We start from the raw sequence: 22,397 nt of genomic DNA, 5'->3' as shown, positions 1-22,397 counted from the left end.
TGAGCGGTGGCAGGGAGAGGCAGGAAAGCTTTCCTTTTCTTGTGCAGCATCCTCGGGAAGGAGCCAGCCAAAACCCTCCCTGGGGAGCACTGATCCTGCTCTCCTTCTGCCCTCAGGGGAGCTGCCTGCCCGAAGACGGTCTGGGGGAAAACCTGCCCCACTGCCCAAAACCTGGAGGGGGCTGGTCTGTGGGTCAGGACCAGCACAAGGTGTCTCCACGGGTTGCAGCAGCTGGGCTTGGCTTTCAAACACCCCCAAATCCCCCAAATGGAGCATGTCACTCCCATGAGGGTTTGTGCTGGACCCTACAATGTTTCTTGGTTTGTCTTGCACCACAAACCCCCCCCCCCCCCCCGGCTCTGAAACACCCCAAATGTGCCTCATTTGGGGACAGCAGATCACATCTCACCTTAATTTGTGTTGGATGTCCAAGTTTTGGTGTTTGGCTGGACCTTCCCTCCAACCTGTCCCAGCATCATCCTGCTCCTCCTCCCTGCACCAGCAGGCCCCAGTTTGACTTTTACTGGGCAGCAGATCCCAGGCTGGTCACCCTCCCAGCAGGGTTTGGATGGTGCCTGGAGCCCCCCTGCACTGGGATGTCCCCTCCTCCCTGCACGGGGCATCCTGTCCCTGTGCAGCCCACCCCAGAACATGAGCAAACTGCCACCGTCCCCCAGCTCTGCCAGTGCTGGATGGGAAGAGACTGAGCTTTGCCAAAACCTGATGATTTTTCACATGGGAAGGGAAAAAACTCCAACCAAACAACAAAGCTTTCTCTTCTTTTCTCCTCCTTCCCTAACACTTCTGATTAGAGGTTTTTGATTAAAAGTCCTACACTCCCCCCCTGCCTTGAGCTGCCTCTGGGAACCAGCCACTTGCATACCTGCTCACAGCAGAAAACTTTCTTTTTATGTCAGTCAAACACAGGAAAAGTTTTAACATTAAGTCAGTGTGGCTGGTGATGAACACAGAGCAGAACGGCATTTAGGTGGGAAAACCTGCACGCTGCAGCCCCAAGAGATGGCTTCAACATTGCTGGGGGAGAGGAAAAAGAAATATATTAAGCAAGAGCCTGAAGAAGGAACAGGGCAGAAAAGAGTTAAAGAAGAGCAGAGATGCAGGAGTTAATACAAAAATAAGCAAATCAGGGAAAGGTTACACAAGAAGAGGCAAAGGGCAGGAGGATGGGGAGGAACATGCCTCATGTTTCAGGCGTCCCCTCTGGGGCTGCTTGTGCTGGTTTCAGGCATCGCCTGCAAACCCCCATCCTGTGAGTAATCCTCCCCCATGTGAACGAATTGCTCTGATTTCAGTGGGACCACTTGGAAGAGAGGGGGAAGAAAAAACGAGGAAGAAAAGTTAAAAAAGCCTTCGTGATGAGTAAGATTTACAGAATCAGTCTCCTGGAGGACAGGCTGCAGAGCACAGAGCACTCTTTTGGACACCACATAAATAAATAGCGATGCTGCTGCTTCCTTCCCTCATGAGGTAATGACTCGGCACAGCTCATCCAAAGCTGCCGTGGTTATTTTTACAGCCGTATCTGTCTGAGGTTGTCTACTGCCTCCCAAGCCGGGCTCCTGTGAGGACTCTGCAGCATGGCATTAGCTGTGTCCCCATGGGCACGCGTGATTTTCCCAAGGTTACAGAGTAGGCAAGTGGCGGAGGAGCTGGGACTCACCAGCCCTTGGTCCAGGACCTCACCAGGAGAAACCTCTGGCTGATCACTGATAGCTGGCTCTGACACATTTTCTGTGGGGAAAATCCTCTCTGGGTGTAGGGATGTACTTTCTCCCACTGGTCCCCAATGTTTTGTTGCAACACAGGGCCCTGTGAGTCCAGGACGACTGCCCTGGGCAGCAGCACTCTGCTCCTTGAATGTCTGACCCCATTTTGACTTTTCTATCTTCCAGAAAACTCTTTGAATCAGCAGCAACTCAACCCTCCTGGCGTGGAGAGGCAGGAGGTGGTCTAAGCAGTGTCTGCAGATGTACATTTGCAGTCCCTGTCCCGGAGGAACTGAACCAGTGCCAGCAATTATGAGCAATTAAAGGCAATTTGCAGTTCCCTGGCCAGTGCAAACACTTGCAGCCAGCAATTACAGGCTCTTCTCCTTCCCCAGGCATGGAGTAGCTGGACTGCTGGTGATTAATGCTGTTTTTTCCAGTATCGTTCAAATTCCTTTGCGTTGTAACCCCAAACTGAGGGAAGACTCACTAGAGTCTCAGAGGGGGTGTGATGGAGGCAAACATCCCTTTGGCATCCTCACTGCCTTTCTGATAGGCACAATTTAATTCACATAGCATGTTTTCATGCCCAAACTTCCCTGGGTGCAAGTGTTTGTCACCCACCGCAATGCAGAATAATCAGCAGTCCTCTGCACTGAGCCCAGCACAGACCGTGAGGCACCCGAGCTGAGAAAACCTCACCGGTGGGGAAAGGAGGGTGCCTGGACCATCACTGGAGATCATAAGGGGGATAATGTCTGATTTATCCACTGTATCCTCATGCCTTGCTTAAAAGAGTCACTCCATAGAGGAAGATGCAATGGTGCAGTGAGTGAGTTGGGAGAGGAGCAAACAGGAATGATGTTGGTGTAAGAAAATGAAGTGTCTTTAATCTGTTAGTTCACACAGCACCAGGGGGAAGGAAAATAACTGCCATGATTTAGTGCTTCAGAAAGCCTTTAAGAAAAATCTTCAATGAATGTCTGTGGCGGAGATGACCGGGAATTACTAGCAAAAAATAAAGTTATTTTGTGTGGAAAAATCTGGCTTTGGAGGAGAAAACAAAGAGCAGGGTTATACAGTGGGGGTTTAATGGTGAATGAGGGCAGCAATAGGGGTGCCTCTGCCCACAAAAGCTGATTTTTCTTATATAACAACCATGACCTGGAAAGCAGGACCTAACAGCATTTCTAGGTGACCACCTTCAGCTTGGCTACTCCAGACATGAGGAGACCACGTAGGTCCTCTGTGAGACCTACCCACACTGGCCAAATGGGTGAGGGGATAGCAGACAAAAACCAGTGCGCAGGAGGAGGCGTAATTGGAAGAACAGGATGGCTCATACATGCTGAAGGGTCCCAATTAACTGCAACCACTCCAGGAAAAGATCTAGGAGTCAATGAAACATCTGGCTGATTGCAACGGAGCTCAGAAGAGCAACAAGATAGTAGGTTGTGTTATGAAAGGGGTAGAGAGTAACGCTGAATATAATATCATGACACTATAGAAATCAATAGTACGTCCTCAGCTGGGAAACTGGAGTGAAAGGCACGGAGAGGCACCCATCTGAGGGCGATGGAAAAGATTAGAAATGCCTTGCCAAGAGACGATGGAGGGATGCCAAGTAATGCACAGCGCCGAGAAGGTCAGACAGGTGCTCCTCTTCACTAGTCCTTAAAATACAGGAACAAAGGGACATTCAATGCATTTAAAAGGCAACCTTTTTCAATGATAAAAGGAAATGCTTCTTTGCACTGCACGTAATTAACTCGTAGAACTCATGCTACGAGACACCATGGCAAAGACCCAACAGGATTAGATAGGCCTATGAATGAGAACATCTGTAGTTACATTAGCTGGGATTAATATATATACGGATATAAGCACTCCAAGCCAGCTACTAACTGCCTGCAGTTAGGAAGAGATTTCCCCTGAGGGCATGGTATTGCAAAACTGTCTGTCGTAGAGTTTTATATCTCTGTCTGGAGCTTCCAAGACAAGCCACTATTATATGCACGAATCTGCTGGGGCAGGCCATCGTCCGCTCGAGCATAGGCAACAGTGCATGTCTACGCTTGGCTGGATTTGGGTTAAAAAATTACCTGAAAGCAAATCTTAGGGCCATGCATGAGAGGATACAAAATGCCCTGGAAAAGTGGCTGAACTTGCTGGGATGTCTCTGGCCCACCGAAGGTTGACAAATAGCATGACAAAAATGCAAATATTTTTCCACCCCTGAATTTTGGTCGGAGGGATTCCCAGGTGCTAATCTTCCCCCCACACGTGTGTTGAAAGGTAAACAGAAGGATAAATCTCCAGGCTTAGCTCTCTTCAAGTGTGACATTTTCTGAGAAGGTACCTGAAAGGACCTGCATTTTTTGAGAATTAACATCCTCCTGTTTTCGGGGAAGCTGTTTCCTTGGGAGGTTTTCAGAATGATGAAAAATCCATTTGAATGAACAACAGAAAAAGGATGATTTTGCAGGGTGTCCAGATTTCCTCTTGTCACACTGTATCTGCAATGATAACATACATCACAGGGCTTCTAGATTTAAAAGCCCAAAGCGTGACTGCTTTGCGTCAGTCTGTGCACTAAGCAGTAAAACAGCAATGCATTAAACTGGAAAAAACCCACCTTAATTTGTATTAGTCATTGATGAAGGTTCCTGTATTGAGAAAGAACCTTCTTCAGGAAATCACGCTCAGTGCTAAGTATGAATTTAAGTCCCACATAGCCAATGTGCCTTAGGTACACATTTATATTTAACCATGCTTTTAAATGCTTTTCCAGAATCATAGCCAAAATTGCCTCCCTTTGGTTGCTTTCCTTCTTTCCTCCAAAGACCTCAACTGGAGTAAAAAATGTAGATATACAGAAGCTTTCTGCTGGAAGAAAATGCACCAAAAATCAAACTTCTTGTGTGGACACTTTGATTCCAACAATATTTTTAACAGCAAAATGTCAAAACAACTCAGCTGAAATTTGCCTGTTGCTTCAATAATGCAGCCGGAGTCATCCTTGATGCAGTAAACATATCTCACTTAGTCTTATGTTTTAGTATTTAGAGGTATGGTTCAGATATTATTGCTTAAGCAAGCTTTTTTATAGTTGCATGGTTATTTTTTTCCTGCTCCACTGTCTTTAGTAACTCTGGTACTTTAAATTCTGGTTCCAGTGAACACATCTGCCCAGGGAATGCAAGGTGTGAGAAACCCCCGGGGTGGGTCCAGTTGTCCCTCTGTAGCTGTAATCCATCTCAAAGGTGACCCCAGCCCTGAAGCTGTCCCAAGGACCTGACCGGGGCAAGTTTTTTCTAGTGGATTTGCTTTGGCTCCTGCCTTTGGGGAAAGAGTTCAAAACAAGCGGTGCTCCTTCCTTTGGAGACCTACCCTCGTTATTTGTCCATGAGCGCGGAGCATTATGATCTGATATCTGTGTACCAGAATGGTGCAGAGAGGTTTATGCTGGCTCTGTGGACAGGATCCTGCAGAGATGGACGAGACCATTTTTAATGGCAGAGCATCTCTGCCACAGGCAGCACATCTTACAAATCTCACAGATTTATGTCATGTGGAAGAGAAACTGTTGTATTTAGTGTGTACCCACCCAGTCTGGCCCCAGCTACTTCGCTAACCAGACGCAGAGGTCGAAATGTCTCTGTGTTAACTCTGAATACTAATAATGGCTTTAAATATTAACTGTTAACTGCTTTGCAATGAGATCGTCAGCTTGTCTGTGATATTGTGAACTGGATTTAGTTCTCCAAAGGATCATGTTCACGCACAATGTCCCTCGGCACATTCTCTTGGAGATTTAAAGGTTTCTTGCCAGCAGAAAATGAATTCCCCCTTTTATCGGGCAAAGCCAAATAATCTCTTGGCGTTTCACAGTGTCCCTCCTCCTGTGCCACTTCTCAGGGCTCTCCCATTTCTTCCTCCTGAACTGGCACTCAGGGAAGCCAAGGGCTTTGGCGCCCTGCGGTTTGGGCCAAATTTCACAGATTAGACCTTCTCTTTGTCTTCTCCATAACAAGTAACAGACGGGGCCCACAATGCCTCCACTGAGCAAGAGTCGCCGCTAATCCGGAGGGGGCTTTGAACCACGGTAATAAATCCACTTTTTGGGCAGGCGTGCTATGGGCAGGAATTAGTGATACAGACAATAAGACAATTATGGCAGCACTTTCCAAAATGCTTGAAAATCCTCTTGTTAAAAAATTGGTAAAAATTCCCCTGTTGTCTTGGAGCTCTACCTTTCAAGCGATTGAAGCAGAGCTGGAGGAGCTGGCAGGAAGAGTGGTGGGGATGCTGAGGTGCTCAGGGATGGAGCACTGGGGCTTCCTTCTCCCTGCTTTGCTGGCAGGACTTGGGTCTTGTCATGGAGGATGCCATCCCTTTTATTTTTCCATCTAAAAAAGTCAAGTCTGGTCAAAGACCCCCAGGGGACAGATCTGCCCAGGCAGAGAGCAGCTTAGTGGGGCACAGTCCCTGGGCATGGTGTCCTCATGGCTCTAAAGCAAAATAAGGCTCAACCTGCTCTCATGGGAGACACTGCATGAGAAAGAGTGGGCTGGAAAATACTTTTCTTGAAGAGAAAAAAAAAAAATAAAGCAAACATTTTCTCCCCCTGATGCATTTTTAGCCTGGCTCCTGAGGAAATGAGGTTCCTACAAGCGTATTCTCTCACTAATAATATTTCAATCAAATCTGGCAACGGAGCAGAAGCCTGAGATAATGAGGTTGCCACAAGCCTCACAAACTGAGGCAGTTGGGTAGATGAGAGGGAAACTCCAGAAGAAGGTCAGGAGAGAGGGATCCCTTTGGTGTGCACAGCCCTTACCAGACACTAAAGCATCCACAGTGGGGAGAGCCCCCCAATACCCCAAGTGCCTGTGAAAAATTGTAATGAGAGCTCCTGGGGCACAAATCCAGGCCACCGATTTGTGATGCTCTGAGAAGTGTATGTTTAACTGGAGAATGCCTCTTTTTCTATTAGAAAAAAGCCTTTTCATTTTAGTATGCTTAAAATCAGAACAGGGCACATGAATGAGCGAGCAGGACTGAACTTTGTTTTAATGTTCAAGACCTGAGAGCCTGGAGGACTTTTCACTCTTGGGAAATGATCTGAAGCAGGAAATTATCTCAACAGTTTGAAAATATTTATGGGGAAAGCATATTATTCCTTTTCTTTCCTCTGTCTTGGAGATATGCAAAGGTCTGGCTGCACAAATGAATTTAGCAACTTTTGTTCTTAGTCTGAGACTTGTGATGGAGAACTGGATTTTAGTCTGTTTGTTGGGTCGTTCTAATAGGGTGCAAATTCCCCTCTATTGTGTCAAACCCTGCCACTTCTGAAAAACCACAGTCCAAACCTGCCCTTCAGGATTGCTCATGGATGTATTTCTGCTGAAAGACCAAACCTAAACCACAGTTTTGAAGGTGGTCAGCTCCAAATTTAGCCAGTAAAACTCCTCTCAGGCACCACGATTGCAAGGATCTGATTTTTCAGAAAGGCAGAGCTCCTGTCAGGGAGTCAGCACTGTCTAAATTTTCCTATTAAGCTAGGTCATCCAAATGTCTAACATGGATTTGGGACTCAGCTGTGAGCTGTATCTGCCCTCAGAAGCTGCTGGGGGTTTCCAGGGTGCAATGGAGAGCCCAGGGTTCTTCAGAGGGTCTCTGGCTCAGATGCCTCCATCACATGTCTTGGCTCCCTGGAGTCAGCAGAGCATTTCACCCCAACTTCTGCGAGCCCCACACAGTGCTGGCAGTTTTTGCCATGGATTCTACCCTTTCTGTATGCTTTTTCAGCTCATCCCTTCGTGGGGCTGTTCCTCTGTCCTGTGCTGAAAGTGATGGAGGTCTCCCATTGCAGTGGAGATGCATCTCTAAACCAGCTCACCTGGTGTTGTCCTTCTCCTGGGAGGTGGTGCTTCAGGTCCTGGTTTTAGTCATTTGGGTGGAAGAAGCAAGTGATGGGTGCTTCTGTGGGAGAGCATCCGCGGGAGCACGACATGGGGGGCACGGCCGGGGCCCTGGCTGCATCTCCTGGGGGAGCGGGTGCTCCTGCCTGGCCTGGGGATGCCAAGCGGATCCAACTCCAGGGTCTGTGCTGCAGGTCAGGTCCTGCTCCATGAGATGTTGCCTTGTTTATTTTCAGGTGTCTTCCCAGTCTGTTGGAAGATATGTCAAAAGCCCCTTCCTCACTTCCCCTTCCCTAAACTGATTTTGTTTCAAATTTGCCTTTAAATTGAAGTTAGTCTCTACTGATTTGACAAAGTCCAAAAGATGCTCCTGGAAGAGAGGGAAACTTTGTTGAAAAGAGCTCTGGAAGTGCTGATGTGGCTTTTTGGAGGAGAACCAGGGGCCCAGACTGTGAAGCAGCTCCCCTCCCTTGGCACTGCAGCGGGGCTGGGGGGCACAGCCTCTGCCCAGCCCAGTGGCCCCAAGAGTGTGGGCTTTCAGGGAGTCAAATCATGCAGCAAAACCCGCCTGGGTGGGAGCAATATGTGAAATTATTGACTTCCTTGGAGCTTGAAGACAGATGCAGCTTAAGGAAATTTTTGGCATGGAGGTGGTTTTGCTCTGATCTTAACACCAGGCACAGACAAACCTTTCCCTTCTTTTTTCCTCTCTTTTTTTGTTAATGACCAAACTTCCAGGGCCAACTTCTGGAGACTGTAGCAGCCCAGAGACCCCTGGTATGTGCACTTCACCTGGGAGATGGATGGCAGAGCCTCCTTGCCCACAGCAATGGCCCTTGGTGCTCTGCCAGCCCCCAGGGAGGGGAGTGTCCTACCAGTCCTTTGTGCTTTCTCTGACCATCCAGGTTTTGATCCCAGACTGCCTAAAATATATTCCACTGAAAGCAAGTATTTGTTTAGGTGCTGCTGTATTGTGGGAGGTGGCTCTGTAAGCCAGAGAGAGGAGGAAGTCAGCATCGAGTTTCTGGAAAGACCAGACAGAAGGATTTTACCCTTGTCCCAGTTAATTTGCACCAAAATGGAGAACCAGCCCCAATGCTAGAGCACTTCCAGGGGCAGATACATAGAGGACCAAAATTATGACCCCTTCAGATCACCAGTGGCTGCAAATATGAAACTGGAATGTGATGTTTGTTGTCCCTAAATGTGTGCTTCAGTGTGTGGCATCATCCCCATGCAGTGCGTGGAGGTGGTGGAGCTGCCCTGGGCTGGAGGAAAGGGCTGTGCGTGGCTCTAACATTTGGTTTGTTCCTCACTGATGGCTCACATAGATCAGGCTTAATTAGAAAATCCTTGGAACTGGAAGGCACGCGTGGAAGGGAGAGCAGGGTGAAGGCTGGCACATGGAGCCCCATCTGGCTTGAAACAATTAGAAAGTGTCTCAATTGCTGGGTTTGCCACAGGAATATTCCACTGCTGTGACACAGCAAACTCTTCCCACTCCGTCTCTCACAGAAGCAGCTGCTTAACTTGACATAGCTGCTCATATGTCATTAAAGTCATGGATGTTTAAAAGCTGGCATAGCCAGGTAGACGTCTTCTGTTGAGCTCAAGTCTTCATTTAAAAAAATAAATCACTCCTTTTCCATGTTTTCACACTACTCACTCAAAACAGTTTAAGAGTTTCTGCAATAATCATGTCCGTTCTTTGCTTTGGGACCTTTCCAGCCCAAGCGGGTGAATGGTGCAACTCTGCCCGGGGTTCTGGAGGTGCCACGGGGGTGGTGGCACTGGGTGGCAGTGGCACTCAAGCCTCCTGCACTGACCTGTGACACTTCCATGCAGTGACCCGTGTGCGTGGGACAGTTTAAAGCTGCATTTCTATAAACTTTCTCTGACTGGTTTGTGTGTGCCTGGGGGTTGTTGATGACAAGTTTTAGATGTAGAAACCATAAATCAGTGCTCAGCACTTGGAATAATATCGATATAAAGAATTATGGGGCCTTGGGGAAGGGGGTGACTAAGGCATAACCACTAACAAATGCAGTATAGAAATACAGCTAGAAAATTGTTCTCACAGCAGTGGAAGAGCATGCCCTATGGAGAAGATAAAGTCTGTGTCTGGTAGATCAGTGCCTTGGAAGTTTGGATTTTCTCCAGCAATGTGATTTTTCAGAGGTGACCAAGCCTTGATACAAGAACTCGGTCCAAGCCCTGCCAGCACTACGAGTTGGCTCATCTCTCGTCTGAACTGTAGCTCCAGCTGGTCTTCAAAGAGGAAGAAAAGGAGAAAAGGAAGAGAAGGAAATTTGATAATTAAGGACAACTCCCTGGGGGGAATTCATAGAAAGTATTGCCTTGATCTTTGCCTTGTGAAACCACAAATGAGCTGGACTAGAGATGGGCATCAAAATGAAGTTGCTCTGGGGAGAGGAGCATATCTCTTAGGATGCACTTCACTGCCTCCTAAGGTGGACACTAAGGGTAGATCTCCTGCACGGATGTCCAGCAGTGACAGGGTCCCTGTAGTGACAGGAGGGAGCCTGTGGGAGCTGGTGTTCGCTGCAGACAAGGAAAGGCTGGGGACAGGAGCCCTGCCAGGAGCCACCACTGGTGGCCCTGCTGCCCCAGGGAGCCCTGATTTAGGGGTTTTAGCCAGACCATGCCTATGGCTTTGGGATGTGTTAGTTGTGAGCTTGCCTACCCCCCACCTAGCTGTGGTTTGGGGACCGTGGTGGCAGGGGACATCTCTGAGGCCAGAGGGATGCTGACCACAACTGAAACCCGCAGAGATGCACCATGGCCGGGCTGATATTGCTGCCCTACACTGGGACGTGGCCCGTGGGACACCAGTACATTGGTGCAGCGAGCCCATACTCAGACTCTGCTGTCTAATGTGGGTTTTATCGCGGCTGCCTCCTGCATCCCAACTTCTCAGTGGGGCTCCGGGCAGCAAGAAGAGGTTACATCTGCCCTGGCTCCAGCCCTGTGGAAATGAGCTCTCTGCTTTAAGCTGGTCACGCAGCTCCCTCTATAGTCAGTGGAGAGAGACAGGGGACTCCTCCCACTGTCCCTGTCACCAGGGGCTCTGCTCTCCTCTCCAGGCAGCACAAGGGGCCAAAGGGGTTCAGATGCGTTAGTGTTCCCCCCCCCACTAAATGCTTGCAGCTGGGTGGGAAGAAAACCTGCATCTGCACCCATGAAATAATGGACCAGAGGCTGAGCTCACGGGGACAGCATTCATCCTCTCTGCTTGAACCCAAACTCTCCAAAAGGCAAATGTCAAAGTCTTGAGGGTACAAGCCAGGATGGGCAAGGTAGGCTGGGAGTGCTTTTTTTTTTTTTTTTTTTCTCTCATGAGCCATTAAATAATTCTCCAACGCTGATGGAAAAGTCTGCCAGGCTAGGCATGGGTGTGGGACTGCAACAGCACCGGGGAGGCAAGCAATCCTATTTTTTTACCAAAACACTGAGTCCTAATGAATGTGACCTCTCCAGGTGCCAAATCCTGCCCCTCTGCAAGGGGTTTACACTGGCAGCCTCAGCACAAGTGCATTCATAATGCGTATCATTTGTCATCTTTTCATCAAAAAGTGTGTAAATCCTTTCCCTGAAGTGCAGAGCTTTTTTACAGCCAGACTATAAAATCCTGCAGAGTCTCTGTTCCAATAGAATTACATTAGTGCCAATAATCTGGCAAATATCAGGAGTGAATTTAATCAAAAGAACTAACACTAGGGCCCTGATTTACAGCAGCCCACGACAGAGCAGAGAGGACGGAGGTTTGCAGGACCCAGATGTGGAATGTCACTTGCAACATCATTTGGAGCAGAGGGAAAGCAGAAGGACTTCAGCGCTTTGGGAGCTCTTCATGCTCTCACAAAAATCAGTGAGAAAAGAGGAACAATTTGCCCTTGTTCTGAGTTTTAAAAGATGAACATGCAAAATTTCTTATAGCTAGGATTTTGTGGTTTCCTGGGACAGCCCACACACCTAAGGGGTGTGAGCAGGACCAGGCTTTTGATCTATGTGCCAGTGCAAAGGGCATCCTACGCTGGTGCCCCTGGAGATGAGCACAGCCACCCCCCACGGTGGAGGACTGGCACTACCGCCGGACTTGTCCAGGCTGAGAGTCCCCGTCCGGGGCCACGCAGAGATCAGTTGTGCAGTCTGACCTCAAAATGCCGGGGGAGCCCGAGCCCTCGCTTGAGTAACTGGTGTCCCTGGGTTTGCCTGACCACCCACCCGCAGCAGCCACGGTCGTCCGTCAGCTCCCGGCTCCAGCCTGGCAGGCTCTGGCGCGCACCCAGCGTTGCCACTTCATGCAATATCCCTGCTCCATCTGTCATCAATTCCTTTGCATGTGGTTTGCAGGCTTCATGCCATGCTCTGCCTGTTGCGTGGCTCTGCGACAGGGCATCTCTGATCACTGCAACTTTTTTGCTTTTATCGCTTTTGCAAGAAAACAGTTGGAAGCAAATGCAGAGGCAAGGAATATGGCATGGCTGCATCACTTTTAACCAGCAGCGTAAAAGTCGTCCTTAAAGCCCAACTTACGCCTTCACCTGATAATTTCAAATCATTAAAAAAAATCTTTTAATTAAAAATTATTATAGATTTGTCTATTAGAAAACCAACCAGCCCTCTGCCCAGGCAGAAGGGCATTGCCCTGCTCTACTTTCTGCTCACCTTTTGCTGCCTGAGCCTCTCACCATGCCCTGCAACATGTGCAAAAGTGTGTGGCATTTTCTTTTTCTCCAAGTTAAAAAAAAAAGAAGGTACTGTGCAAACATTTCTGCAATGTAGTATTTTTGCACAAATACCCAAACCAACCATTTAAACCAATGCAACTCACGCCTCTCTAATTTTCTGACCTTAGATGCATTATGGATTGAGGTACATAACCTAGTGCATAGGATGGAGTGAGAGATGAAAAACACAAGTGAGAGGAAAGATGTTTAGCTGGACATGTCTGTTAGACTGAATTAATGAAGTTGAATTAATACAAAAATCTCTTCAGCAGCTCTTTCATGGAACATTTGCTGTGAGTTCGCCTGAGCTCAGGCTTGCTTGCCAGGGTGGTTAAGTGTGCTGCATGCTTCCTTGGCAGCTCTCTATCGGCTCACAAGGCACCAGTGCTCTATTATATGCATTTGTTTCAATGTGTTACATGTAGGACATGAATGGAGCAATGCGGTGGTTGAAAGAATCAAGTCTTACAGAGAAAACACAATCTGCTGGGTGAGATGAGATGTCAGGCAGTTGTGAGGGAGATGGCAGATGCTACAGGGTGGTTAATTCCCTAATTCTAAACACATTCGGTCTAGATGAGACTCTGGGAGAGCTTTGCCCATCGGCAGATGGCTTGGTGAGATGATAAATTAATATTGTTATCAATGGAGAAATGACTGAAGTTGTTAGATGGTAGGGTTTGTTTTTCAAAAATGCCGGTTTTCAACAATTATTTCAGAACAGTATCTGAATCAGGGAAGAAAAATAGAGGGAACATAAAATCCCTTGTGTCATAAACAGAGCTCAGGAAAACGAGTTTTCAAAGGAATGCCTTTGCTGTAGGAAACTTCATTTCACCCGCTTTTGTATAGGACGATGGATTACGCCAACAATAAACCATTCCAACTACTGTGAAATTGTGCTAATAGTCTGCAAGTCGGGGAGCTGTTCATGCACCAGCATATTTATTACATACCTTTGTATCTGTTAGCTCCAATAGCCACATTTTTGTTATAAACCATGGGGGGTTGGAGAACTATTTAAATTTGGCGATCTCAGATTTCAAGAGCAGGAGCGGTTCGAGAAGGCAGGGGGATGAGAAAACGACAATTGCAAAGAGCATTTAATAGAGTGAATGACCCAGCAACTGAGAAATTCAGCCTTAAAATGTTGCAGAGTCCCTCGTGAAGGCCAGAGAGCATCTTCCTGGGAGCTCGCTTGGGGAAACTGAGGCACAGCACAGCTCTGAGATTTCCCATCTGCCACCTGGTTGTGCTTTTTGGGTAGTACCCCGGTGCTATCAGCCACAGAGAGTAATGCACGAGTGAGGGGCCAGAGACCAGCAAGAATAAATGGGCAGGAGAGCGGGAGCAGGCTGCCTGGATGGGCAGGAGAGCTGGGAAAAGCAGGAATGAGGAAGGTCCTGGGAAATGTCAGGATCAATGAGACAGAGGGGTTTAAGTGTGGCCATCACTGCCAACACAGGGCAGGGACTGCATTTCCTGGGACATAAAATCTGGAGATGGACAGGGGATAGGATTTGCTCTACCCTCCAGCTGAACATCCCCTCCCTGCTCCGTGCTCCCTGTGCTGATCCCAGAGGACTGGAATCCCTATGGATGCACAATGACCCCATGGAAAGACCACTCCTCTCCCCCAAATCCCACCACATCCCCAGAAGCCTCCACGCTGGGGAGGCAGCCAGGATAAATCAGAGCCCTGGGAAGGAGTTAACTGTGTGAGGAGGGGTTAGAATTCCCACCACTGCCCCAGACCCCCAAAACCCTTTCTGGGGAGCGGGAAGGTAAATGAAAATCAGGTTCTGGACATCAGCAAGCGCCTCTGGATGCCCGCCTGCATCACTGCCCAGCCCCACTCAAGGAGAACCCACGCCTTCACAATTTCCCTTTGTTTGCCTCAACCTAACGCGCTGTTACTTCAGCTGCAACCCGGCCATGAAAGCAGAAATATGAACTTTATTACGACACATATCCGCTCGGGACCAGGGGCAAGGCGCGGCTGCGCGCCGCAGGCAGCTCGCTGCTGGAGTGGGGGTCCGGCCAGGATGCTGGGTGTTGGGGCTGGCGTGGGAGCATCTCAGCCCCCCTGCACCCCTACCTTCTGGCTCCCCGGACCCTGAAACGACAGGTCCTCTCCCTGCCAGAGCTACGGGCTGGGTTCACATCCCACGAGCCCGCGTGTCGGCTGAAGCTGTAGCTTGTTAGCAGCCTCAGCACAGGGCGGGTCAAAAACGTCTCGTTGAAATAGTTTTTACAAGGTGAAAAAAGGGGGAGTAGGGCCGTCTAAAGAAGTAATTTCTTTTTCTGTTTTGGCAAAGAGTGTCTGTTTTCAGTGGAAAAAAAAAAAAAACAAAAAAAACCATGAAGAAGCATTTTCATTAAAAAATTGAAAATGCTGAAGACCCAAAGCTTTCCAGCCAAAAATACGCAGCTCGGGCCAAAAAGCTTTCCGTTTCTTGTTGAAACAAATCTTTAGAGAGAAAAAGAGCTGTAGCTTTCTGCAGGAAATCCCAGCATCTTCTAATCTGGCTTCTTAGTGTTTGCTTGATTCCTTTAGCTATGTCTCATGTTCAGGATTGAGATCTCTTCCAGCAGACAGCAGAGAGTTAAAAAAGTTCATTTGTGGGATTTGCTCTTATTGCTTCTCCCACCCCAGCTGAAGCCCTGCTCGCCTTCACATCCACCGCCGAAGAGGAAACCTCAAAAAACTCCATTTGCTGAGCTCAAAATAAAATTGTTTCCCGTTTGTTTTACTGTTCTCACCTCATCCCAAGGAGGGAAATATTTTGTGCATGGGCTAACCACTGCCTGTGCCCCGAGCAGCACTGGGGGCGAGGGTGGAGGGTGAGAGCAGGAGAGAGGGTTTGGAGGAGGCTGAATTACAGGAACTACGTCTAAACCTGTATCTGGGGTTCTGTGCAACTCCGCCCTTACATATGTGATGACGAAGTTAGCTGTGGCTATCGGAGCAGATGAAGCATGATTTATAGGTGATAAAACTTGAAATAATTTAAAGTCCTCCTTAGCAGTGAGGACTTTTTGTATTTTGGTGGCCTTGTCCTCACCGGGAAGCTGGGGAGACCAAGGAGAGGTGACAGCAGGGAACGTGGGGGTAAGAAAATTAATTTCAGGGGCTTGGTTTGGGAGAGGGACGAGCAGCAGGAATTTGGTGAGAGCAAGAGCTGTGGAAGCAGGGACAGCGGAAGGGGTCAGAGGAGAAGGAGCTGTGCGGTCCCAGCCATCCCACCCCTGACCCGGTACCTTTGCAGGCCTTGCGGTGGGAGATGGGCTTGCTGAGGTCCCGGTAGAAGCCCTCCTTGCAGTAGTGGCAGTGCCGCCCCGCAGTGTTGTGCCGGCAGTTCAGGCAGACGCCACCGCTCTTGCGCCCCGACAGCTTGTAGAGCTCCATGTTGAAGCGGCACCGCCGGGCGTGGAGGTTGCAGTTACAGGCTGCGAGAGGCAAAGAGCAGAGACCGTCAGCATCTGCGCCAGCCACGGAGGTGCCAACCCCGGGGGAGCCTGTGTGCATGGGGCTGGACACCCTCGAGGTCCTGCCTGGGGAGCCCCACCGCAGAGGGGGTGTCACAGGGCGGGATGCTCTGGTGGTACCTCTGGCTAAGGGAATCCAACTGCTAACCTGCATCCCTCCTTGACCAGTACTATGTGGTGACTCCAGATTTTTGGAGGGGAAGCTGAGGTCACCAAGACCTCATTTCACCATTGTGACTTGCAACAAATACGCCTTTTTGCCTCTCCCCACTCTTAGTGTGAATCACAAGCTGAGTGCAGGCAGAGCTGTGAGCAGAGGGAGCCCATCCTTGGTTAGGAAATGGCAATGCACAACTCCCTGGCTGCTCCCCCAGCTTTGTTGCAACCGCTTTGCCCCATGTGAGCGCTGGTCATCTCCCTTCTCATTTGCTCTTGCACTGTGGTGTTTCACACTGTGCTGCAAAGCTCCCCCCGAAACTATTGGGACCCCCCCTGCTTCCCAGTACCCCGAGAGGCCCCTCTGTCTGCACCCGGAGGGAAAGGGGGTTTCCAACATCACCTGCCTGATCTTCTCAGTATGTCCACTCTCACCAGTCCCAACGCATGTGTGTGTTTGGGCTCCAAAGATAATTTCAAGACCTTCTCAGCTACCTTCTTCCCCAGCTTTCCTTCCTGCCCTTGGTACCCGTAGCTCAAGGCTCTGTTACGCGCCTGCAGCCCTGAGCATGCTGATAAAATCTCACCTCTGCCTCCGCATCTCTCACCCTGCCACTGGGACCGGGCCAGCCTGACACCCAGTTAGTCAAACGCCAAAAAGTCCCCCTCTGATTTGATTGCATGTGCTGTGACTGAACCTGCCGGGAGATGTCCAATTTCTCCACCATATGCAGCCTAATGTCAACACAGGGACTATTTTAACAGGGGGCCTTTGCAAAGGACAACTTAAGGACTTCAAAAGCTCGACCCCTCGCCTGCCTCTCCCCAGAGCTGTCACAGGAACATCAAGAGGCAGTTGCTGGGGCTCTGTGCTTTGCCGAGAATTTTACAGCTTGTTTTCTTTTCCCTTTGCTTTTATTTGCTCTTCACCCCTGAACAATGCATCTGTGCAATGCCAACCCACAGCTGGGCCTCTCGGCTCGGCACGAAGGTGTCACGGCTCTGGGCTTGTCACCTTCCTTTAGAGCAGAGATGTCTTAATCCCTCATTCCTTCCTGTTTACCTTATGGTGCTTACCCAAGACAAAGACATGCTATATTTGCTTAATTATCAAATTTCAGCCCAGAAAATTACAGTGCAGTTCCGGATTATTTATCAGGAACAATCCCTAGCTAACTCATGACATGAAAGCAAAGGGGAGAGCAAAATCCTCCAGACACGTCCAGCCAGTGGGATGGAGATTGCTCTCTCCGTGCTTTGCCATCTGAATTCTTCTGGCTGACATGGTGAGGCCCAACGTCGCGTCCCCACCAAACGCTGACAGAGCAGGAGAAGCAGCCACCAACATGCTAATGGTGAGAAGAGTGACCCGAGGGCAGTTTACCAGCCATGAGAAAGTGAGATTCCTGACACCGAGTGAGGCCACGACTTTGAACTGCGGTTTGCCTCTCCTTAGATGAGCCCACCAGCCTGCGGGTGCATTTGTCATCTCCCAAAACATGACCATCAAGGAGACCGGAGACACAGCTCCTGCATGCAGATCGAATTGTTGCTTTTTAGATCTGGCCAGTCTCACAGACACGTTTGTGACACTGTGAGCACACTTAGACTGTTTGGATCTAATAGAAGTGCGGGAGCACACACCCAGCACTTTTTTCATCCCCCCCTTGTGAGTTTTTCCCTTTCCATCTTAATCTCGGGAAGAGCACTTCGTGCTTTGCCAGGAGCAGCCCAGCAGCCACTCAGCTATGGGTTCTCCTTTTCTCATGGCATGCTGAGCAACCCCTGCCACCTCGATGGCTCTGCTGCAGTCAGCACTGTACAAATAGAGGGTTAGAGGTGATTCTTGCCCTGCAGAACACATGAGCTAAGCTTTCGGGAAGGACGTGGCATTGTTGAAGTCCCAATCCTTGTTTTACAAAGAGGCGACCGAGATGATAAGATTAAACCCTTTTACCAGGCATGCGGGAGGCACAGCGTTGAGGGCTGGTTCCTTGGCTCAGGGCAGAGCCTTCTCCCAGGCGTGGACTGGCTGAGAGGTGCAACAGGGCTGCAACATGAAGGATGTCCTCTTGGCTACAGCTAACCACCGAGGCAACACCTGTATCAACAGCATGGCCTGAGGACTCAGCTCAAGCAGAGGAAAAGAAGATTTAAGTCCCTCAGTCTGAGGGTCTGTCATCCCTGCTGTAGACTGTGACCGTGCAGGCACGCCTCTATCATTCAAAGCCTCGAGATTCACTAGCAACCCTCTCTTTGGTGCTACAAACCGCAGGATTTAGTCCCTGTTGACCAATATGAGGACACATTTCTCCAGGGGGGTGGCATGGCCTCACAGAAGACCTAGTTCTTCCTTTAATCTGGCAGAAATGTGTGTTTTCCAAAGAGCATGAAAGCTCACCTCCTCCTAAAACTTGTATTTTAGAAGAGCTGGACTTGGTACTCAAGTATTTTGCAAGATTGCATTGACAAATGCCTTTTTAAAATTCAAAGCTGAGCCCACCCGAAGAGCGAGTGAAAATCTTCGCATTTCTTTGGGTTGCTTGATAAGCAGAAATGTTTTTACAAAGCCAGGAAAGAAGAACTCCTGGGATTTTCTCAAGATCTTTGCAAATATTTGTGCTGGTCCCACCAGGGCAGAGCTGTGCGGGAATGTGGAGGAATAAGTGGAGTGTGCAGAGCTGCTCGCAGCCCTGCTCCTGGGATCAGTTTTACACTGATCTTCCAGGGATGGGAAAATCCAGTGTCTGGAGAAGGGAAGAAGCTGAACCTCACAAGAAGCTGCAAGGAATCCCCCAGAACGGCCGTCCCTGTCCTCGTCCAGAGAAAACAACCTAAAGATTGTGCATTGTGATTTTATACCTCGGGGTATAAACCCTCCAGGAGGGAGTGAATGAGCTGGGAGAAGGTGTGGGCTGGTCAAGCCCCTCTCCACCTCCAGCATCCCTGCACCTGGTCTCCCTGCGAGCTCCACGCAAGCACCGCAAGCAGCAAAGGAGTGATGGCCACCACTGTAACGTTCCAGCTTTTTTGGCTCCATCAGCCTAACCTCAGCTTTGTGCCCTCCTTCCACCTGCACTCCCAGGGCTCTGAGGACATCCGCTGGGCACCGACTGCCTCCTAACCCCATGTACACGGGTGCTTTTCCATCATTCACCCCCTCCTGATCTACCTGCTTGTGCTGTCAGAAGGGGCCAAACTGACTCAAGAAGAATGATTTTAATTGAAATTACTGTCTCCTGTGCTCACCCTGGTCTTGAATGGCCAGTGTTGTGCACCACTGGCCACCAGCCAGGCCTAGCTGGTAGTTCTGCCTATAGCCTGATGTGTTTGCAGATGCCCAGTGGGAGAGTCTTGGTCCGACTGAAGGAAAATAGCTATGCTATTTTTTCCTGACAGTAGCACATAGGGATGGAAGAATTAGGGCAATGCAATAAATGACCCATCTAGGCATCAAAGACCTTGCTGGGGATGAGGCTGGGACACATTGCGATGGGATCCATCACACTGGTGCTACAGCCTTGGAGAAAATCGGCAGCGGGGGCCCAGAGAAGCGTGTGGCAATGCCTGGTCACACTGCTATCGCTGGGGGCCAGATGTTAGGACCAGCAGGGACCCAGCAGCAGGTCATGATGCTTTTGGATCCCAACTCCAAATCTGTGCACGATCCCCGGGAGCCGCAGGCAGGGTGTGCGGCTTGCCCGGCCACATTTTCCCTGGATGGAGGCACTCAGGAAACGCAGCTCCCGCCCACCCTCTCCCTCAGCCCAACGGTTAATCCCCTGCTGTGCTAAAGCATTTTGCCTAGTTCCTAACATGAATTGGCCTGGCTTTAATTTCCAGCCAGTGCTTCTTGGTTTGAATTTCCCTGCCACAGTAAGTTGCTCTTTAGCAACCCATCTTTTCTTTCTATGAATGCCTTTGCTGGCTGTAATAAAAATCACTTCCCAATACTGGTATCACCTACACTCCACACGCTTTGCTTTTCACATGGGGAAGATACCCCTGCACAGGCTGCAGACCCAGCACAGACCCAGCTCTGGGTAAAACATGTGCCAGGTGCTGAGACCTCTCCAGTGAAAGGTTTTGGCTCCAGTTGCTCAACTAAACTCAGTGCTGATGTCTCCTGCTCTCTTCTTTCTTATTTTGCCAAGGACCTCACAAGCCTTTTGTTCACTGACTTTATTGTGCACAGATGTACAGTGCTTCATAAGTCCCTACCTGGGCCGCCAAGCTCCGATATGAATAACCAGATATCACTTAAATGCAGATGTTCAGAAAACTGGAGAAAGTCAGAATGGAAAAGAGGAGAAATGCAGTTTGGAGCTGGGTGAAGAAACTGCAGCACAGGCATCTCCACATTAAAAACAGTGAATTGGTCAAATGAATCCATCGAAGAAGGTCAAGGCGGGCAGGATTTTCCATTTGGGAGAACAAAAGGAGATAGGTGAATGGGGGGCGCAGGCTGGAGCTGCGCAGTGGGAGCTATGGTTGTGGTCTTTTGTGCCGCTGCCGTGTCCCCCGGGCCCCGTGTCCCAGCGCCCTGTGTCTCCCAGGACGCATTCCTCTCCACAGTTTTCATTCAGCAATGACAATGCTGCCCTTTCAAAAGACCCCACCCTTCCAAAACTTATATTTTGGCAATTTTAAAAATGCAAATTACTTTTTAAACAAACAAAAACCCCAAAACATTTTGTTTTAATTTTTGCAAACAATAATTCAGGGGAGGGGGGAAGGGAAAAGGGAGGATAGAAGAACCCAGGGGCTGAAAGTAATCTCTAAATTTTACTTGAATTTATGAATAGTCTCATTCTCCTTAAAATTGTCCCTTTCCCAGATAAGTTTTTTTGCCAGAAAATTGCTAGCTCAGCCTGAGCCATTTTTTCTCATCTGCAGGAGCAAGCCTTGCGTGCATTGTCCCAGCCACTGAGAAGGGCACCCTGCCTATGCCCATCTGTGGAGGGGCTTTGCTCCCAGGGCACCCCTGGAGATTTCTTCAGGGATATTATTTTTGAGGGCCATAACGGTCAAGCAAACAGACAAGTCAAAGAGAGAGGACAGTGGAGAGACCTGAGACCAGAGACTTATCTACTTACTGGACTGGGAGGTAAAGAGAAATGCAGACAGTGGGAAGGTGTCCCTGGTCCCCTACAGCATCATGTCCCTTCAAGCCTGCTGCCAGCTGGTTTGAGGTTTTGGAGCAGCTGGACATGAACTTGGAGGTGCTGGATGAGCTCCTGCACTGCTGCACGCCACCAGACCCCTCTGGTCCAGCACAGGCTGTGGTGTGTTGGGCTGCGGGGCTGTGCCCAGTGAGTGATCCCGGTGGATGTCCCCTGGGGGGCATGGATGCTGCCTGACCTGGGGAGGGGCTTTCTGTCCATGCTTGCTGCGTCAAAATGGCAAAGCATGGATGAACACCAGCAGCAGCAAAGTCCTGTACAGTACAGCCTCTGCACGCGGCCCCAGGAGCTTGGAGCCGTAGGGACTGAGCAGCCAGATCCATCTCTGCTTGCAGGGCAGGCGGTCCCATGCCATCCCGTGTGGCTTGCTGCCACCCACCACAGACCCAGTTGGCCAACACTAAACAAAAACGTTTGCTCAGGAAAATTCATTTGCGTGCGCTGTTAAGTCTGAGTAAGGAGGAGGATCGGAAATTGGTTTGGTTTGCTCAAGCTAATCCACTGAGGGGGAAATCCATCGAGGTGTTGTGGCTGCAAGGGGGAGACACAGGGTCTGCGCCAGGCCCCAGGTTTCCCCCACAGTCAGAGCAAAAAGATGGAGAAAAGTGTGTGGACACACCACAAAATATGCAGCTATGGCTGGCATCACCCATGAAACAGGAGCCACAAACCTGTCTTACAGCAAAAGTAAGTATGCACTGGTGGTGTGGGAAGGAAAGTCCCATCCTTGCTGATGCATCCCAGAGACCCCCACTGCTGGGGCTGGAGGCTTTCTGGGCAGCGCCTTGCACTCTGACCTGCTCCCTGCGAGGCCAGATCCCTCTCACCCCTCTCCACCCATGAGAAACACCCCTAAGAGAAAGGAAAGACCAAACTGCAAATGTAGGTGAAGCAAGAGAGAGATCCTGTGGAGAAACATGCTGAGAAAATCTTCCCGGTGGCATAAAAAGGGGTTGCGGAACAGAAGACTTTTCCATGCATGAAAAACCTGAGGAATGGTATTCTGCGAAAAAGCTGTAGACAAGATGGCATCAGAGTGACCCAAGACCTCCCTGGGGATGCTGCACGCTCCAAGTGCCCTTCACTTCCCACTTTGCCCAGTTCCCAAACCTCTACATGCCCCAGGGACCAGGAGGCCCTGGAGATGCCCCCTGTCAACATTGGTTC

At 49.6% G+C, this 22,397-nt stretch overlaps 1 protein-coding gene across 1 annotated transcript in view; it reads right to left on the bottom strand.

Annotated features, from left to right (window-relative positions):
• NTN1 (netrin 1) overlaps positions 1–22,397 on the bottom strand; it is a 107,621-nt gene that overhangs the window by 38,192 nt on the left and 47,032 nt on the right. The window contains exon 2 of the mRNA XM_074922239.1: positions 15,664–15,852. Coding sequence (XP_074778340.1) covers positions 15,664–15,852 — 189 coding nt within the window. The remainder of the gene's footprint in view (positions 1–15,663; positions 15,853–22,397) is intronic.

This window comes from Athene noctua, chromosome 18 (assembly GCF_965140245.1).
Source record: "Athene noctua chromosome 18, bAthNoc1.hap1.1, whole genome shotgun sequence".
Lineage (NCBI taxonomy): Eukaryota > Metazoa > Chordata > Aves > Strigiformes > Strigidae > Athene > Athene noctua.
This window is presented reverse-complemented; position numbering and strand designations above follow the sequence as displayed.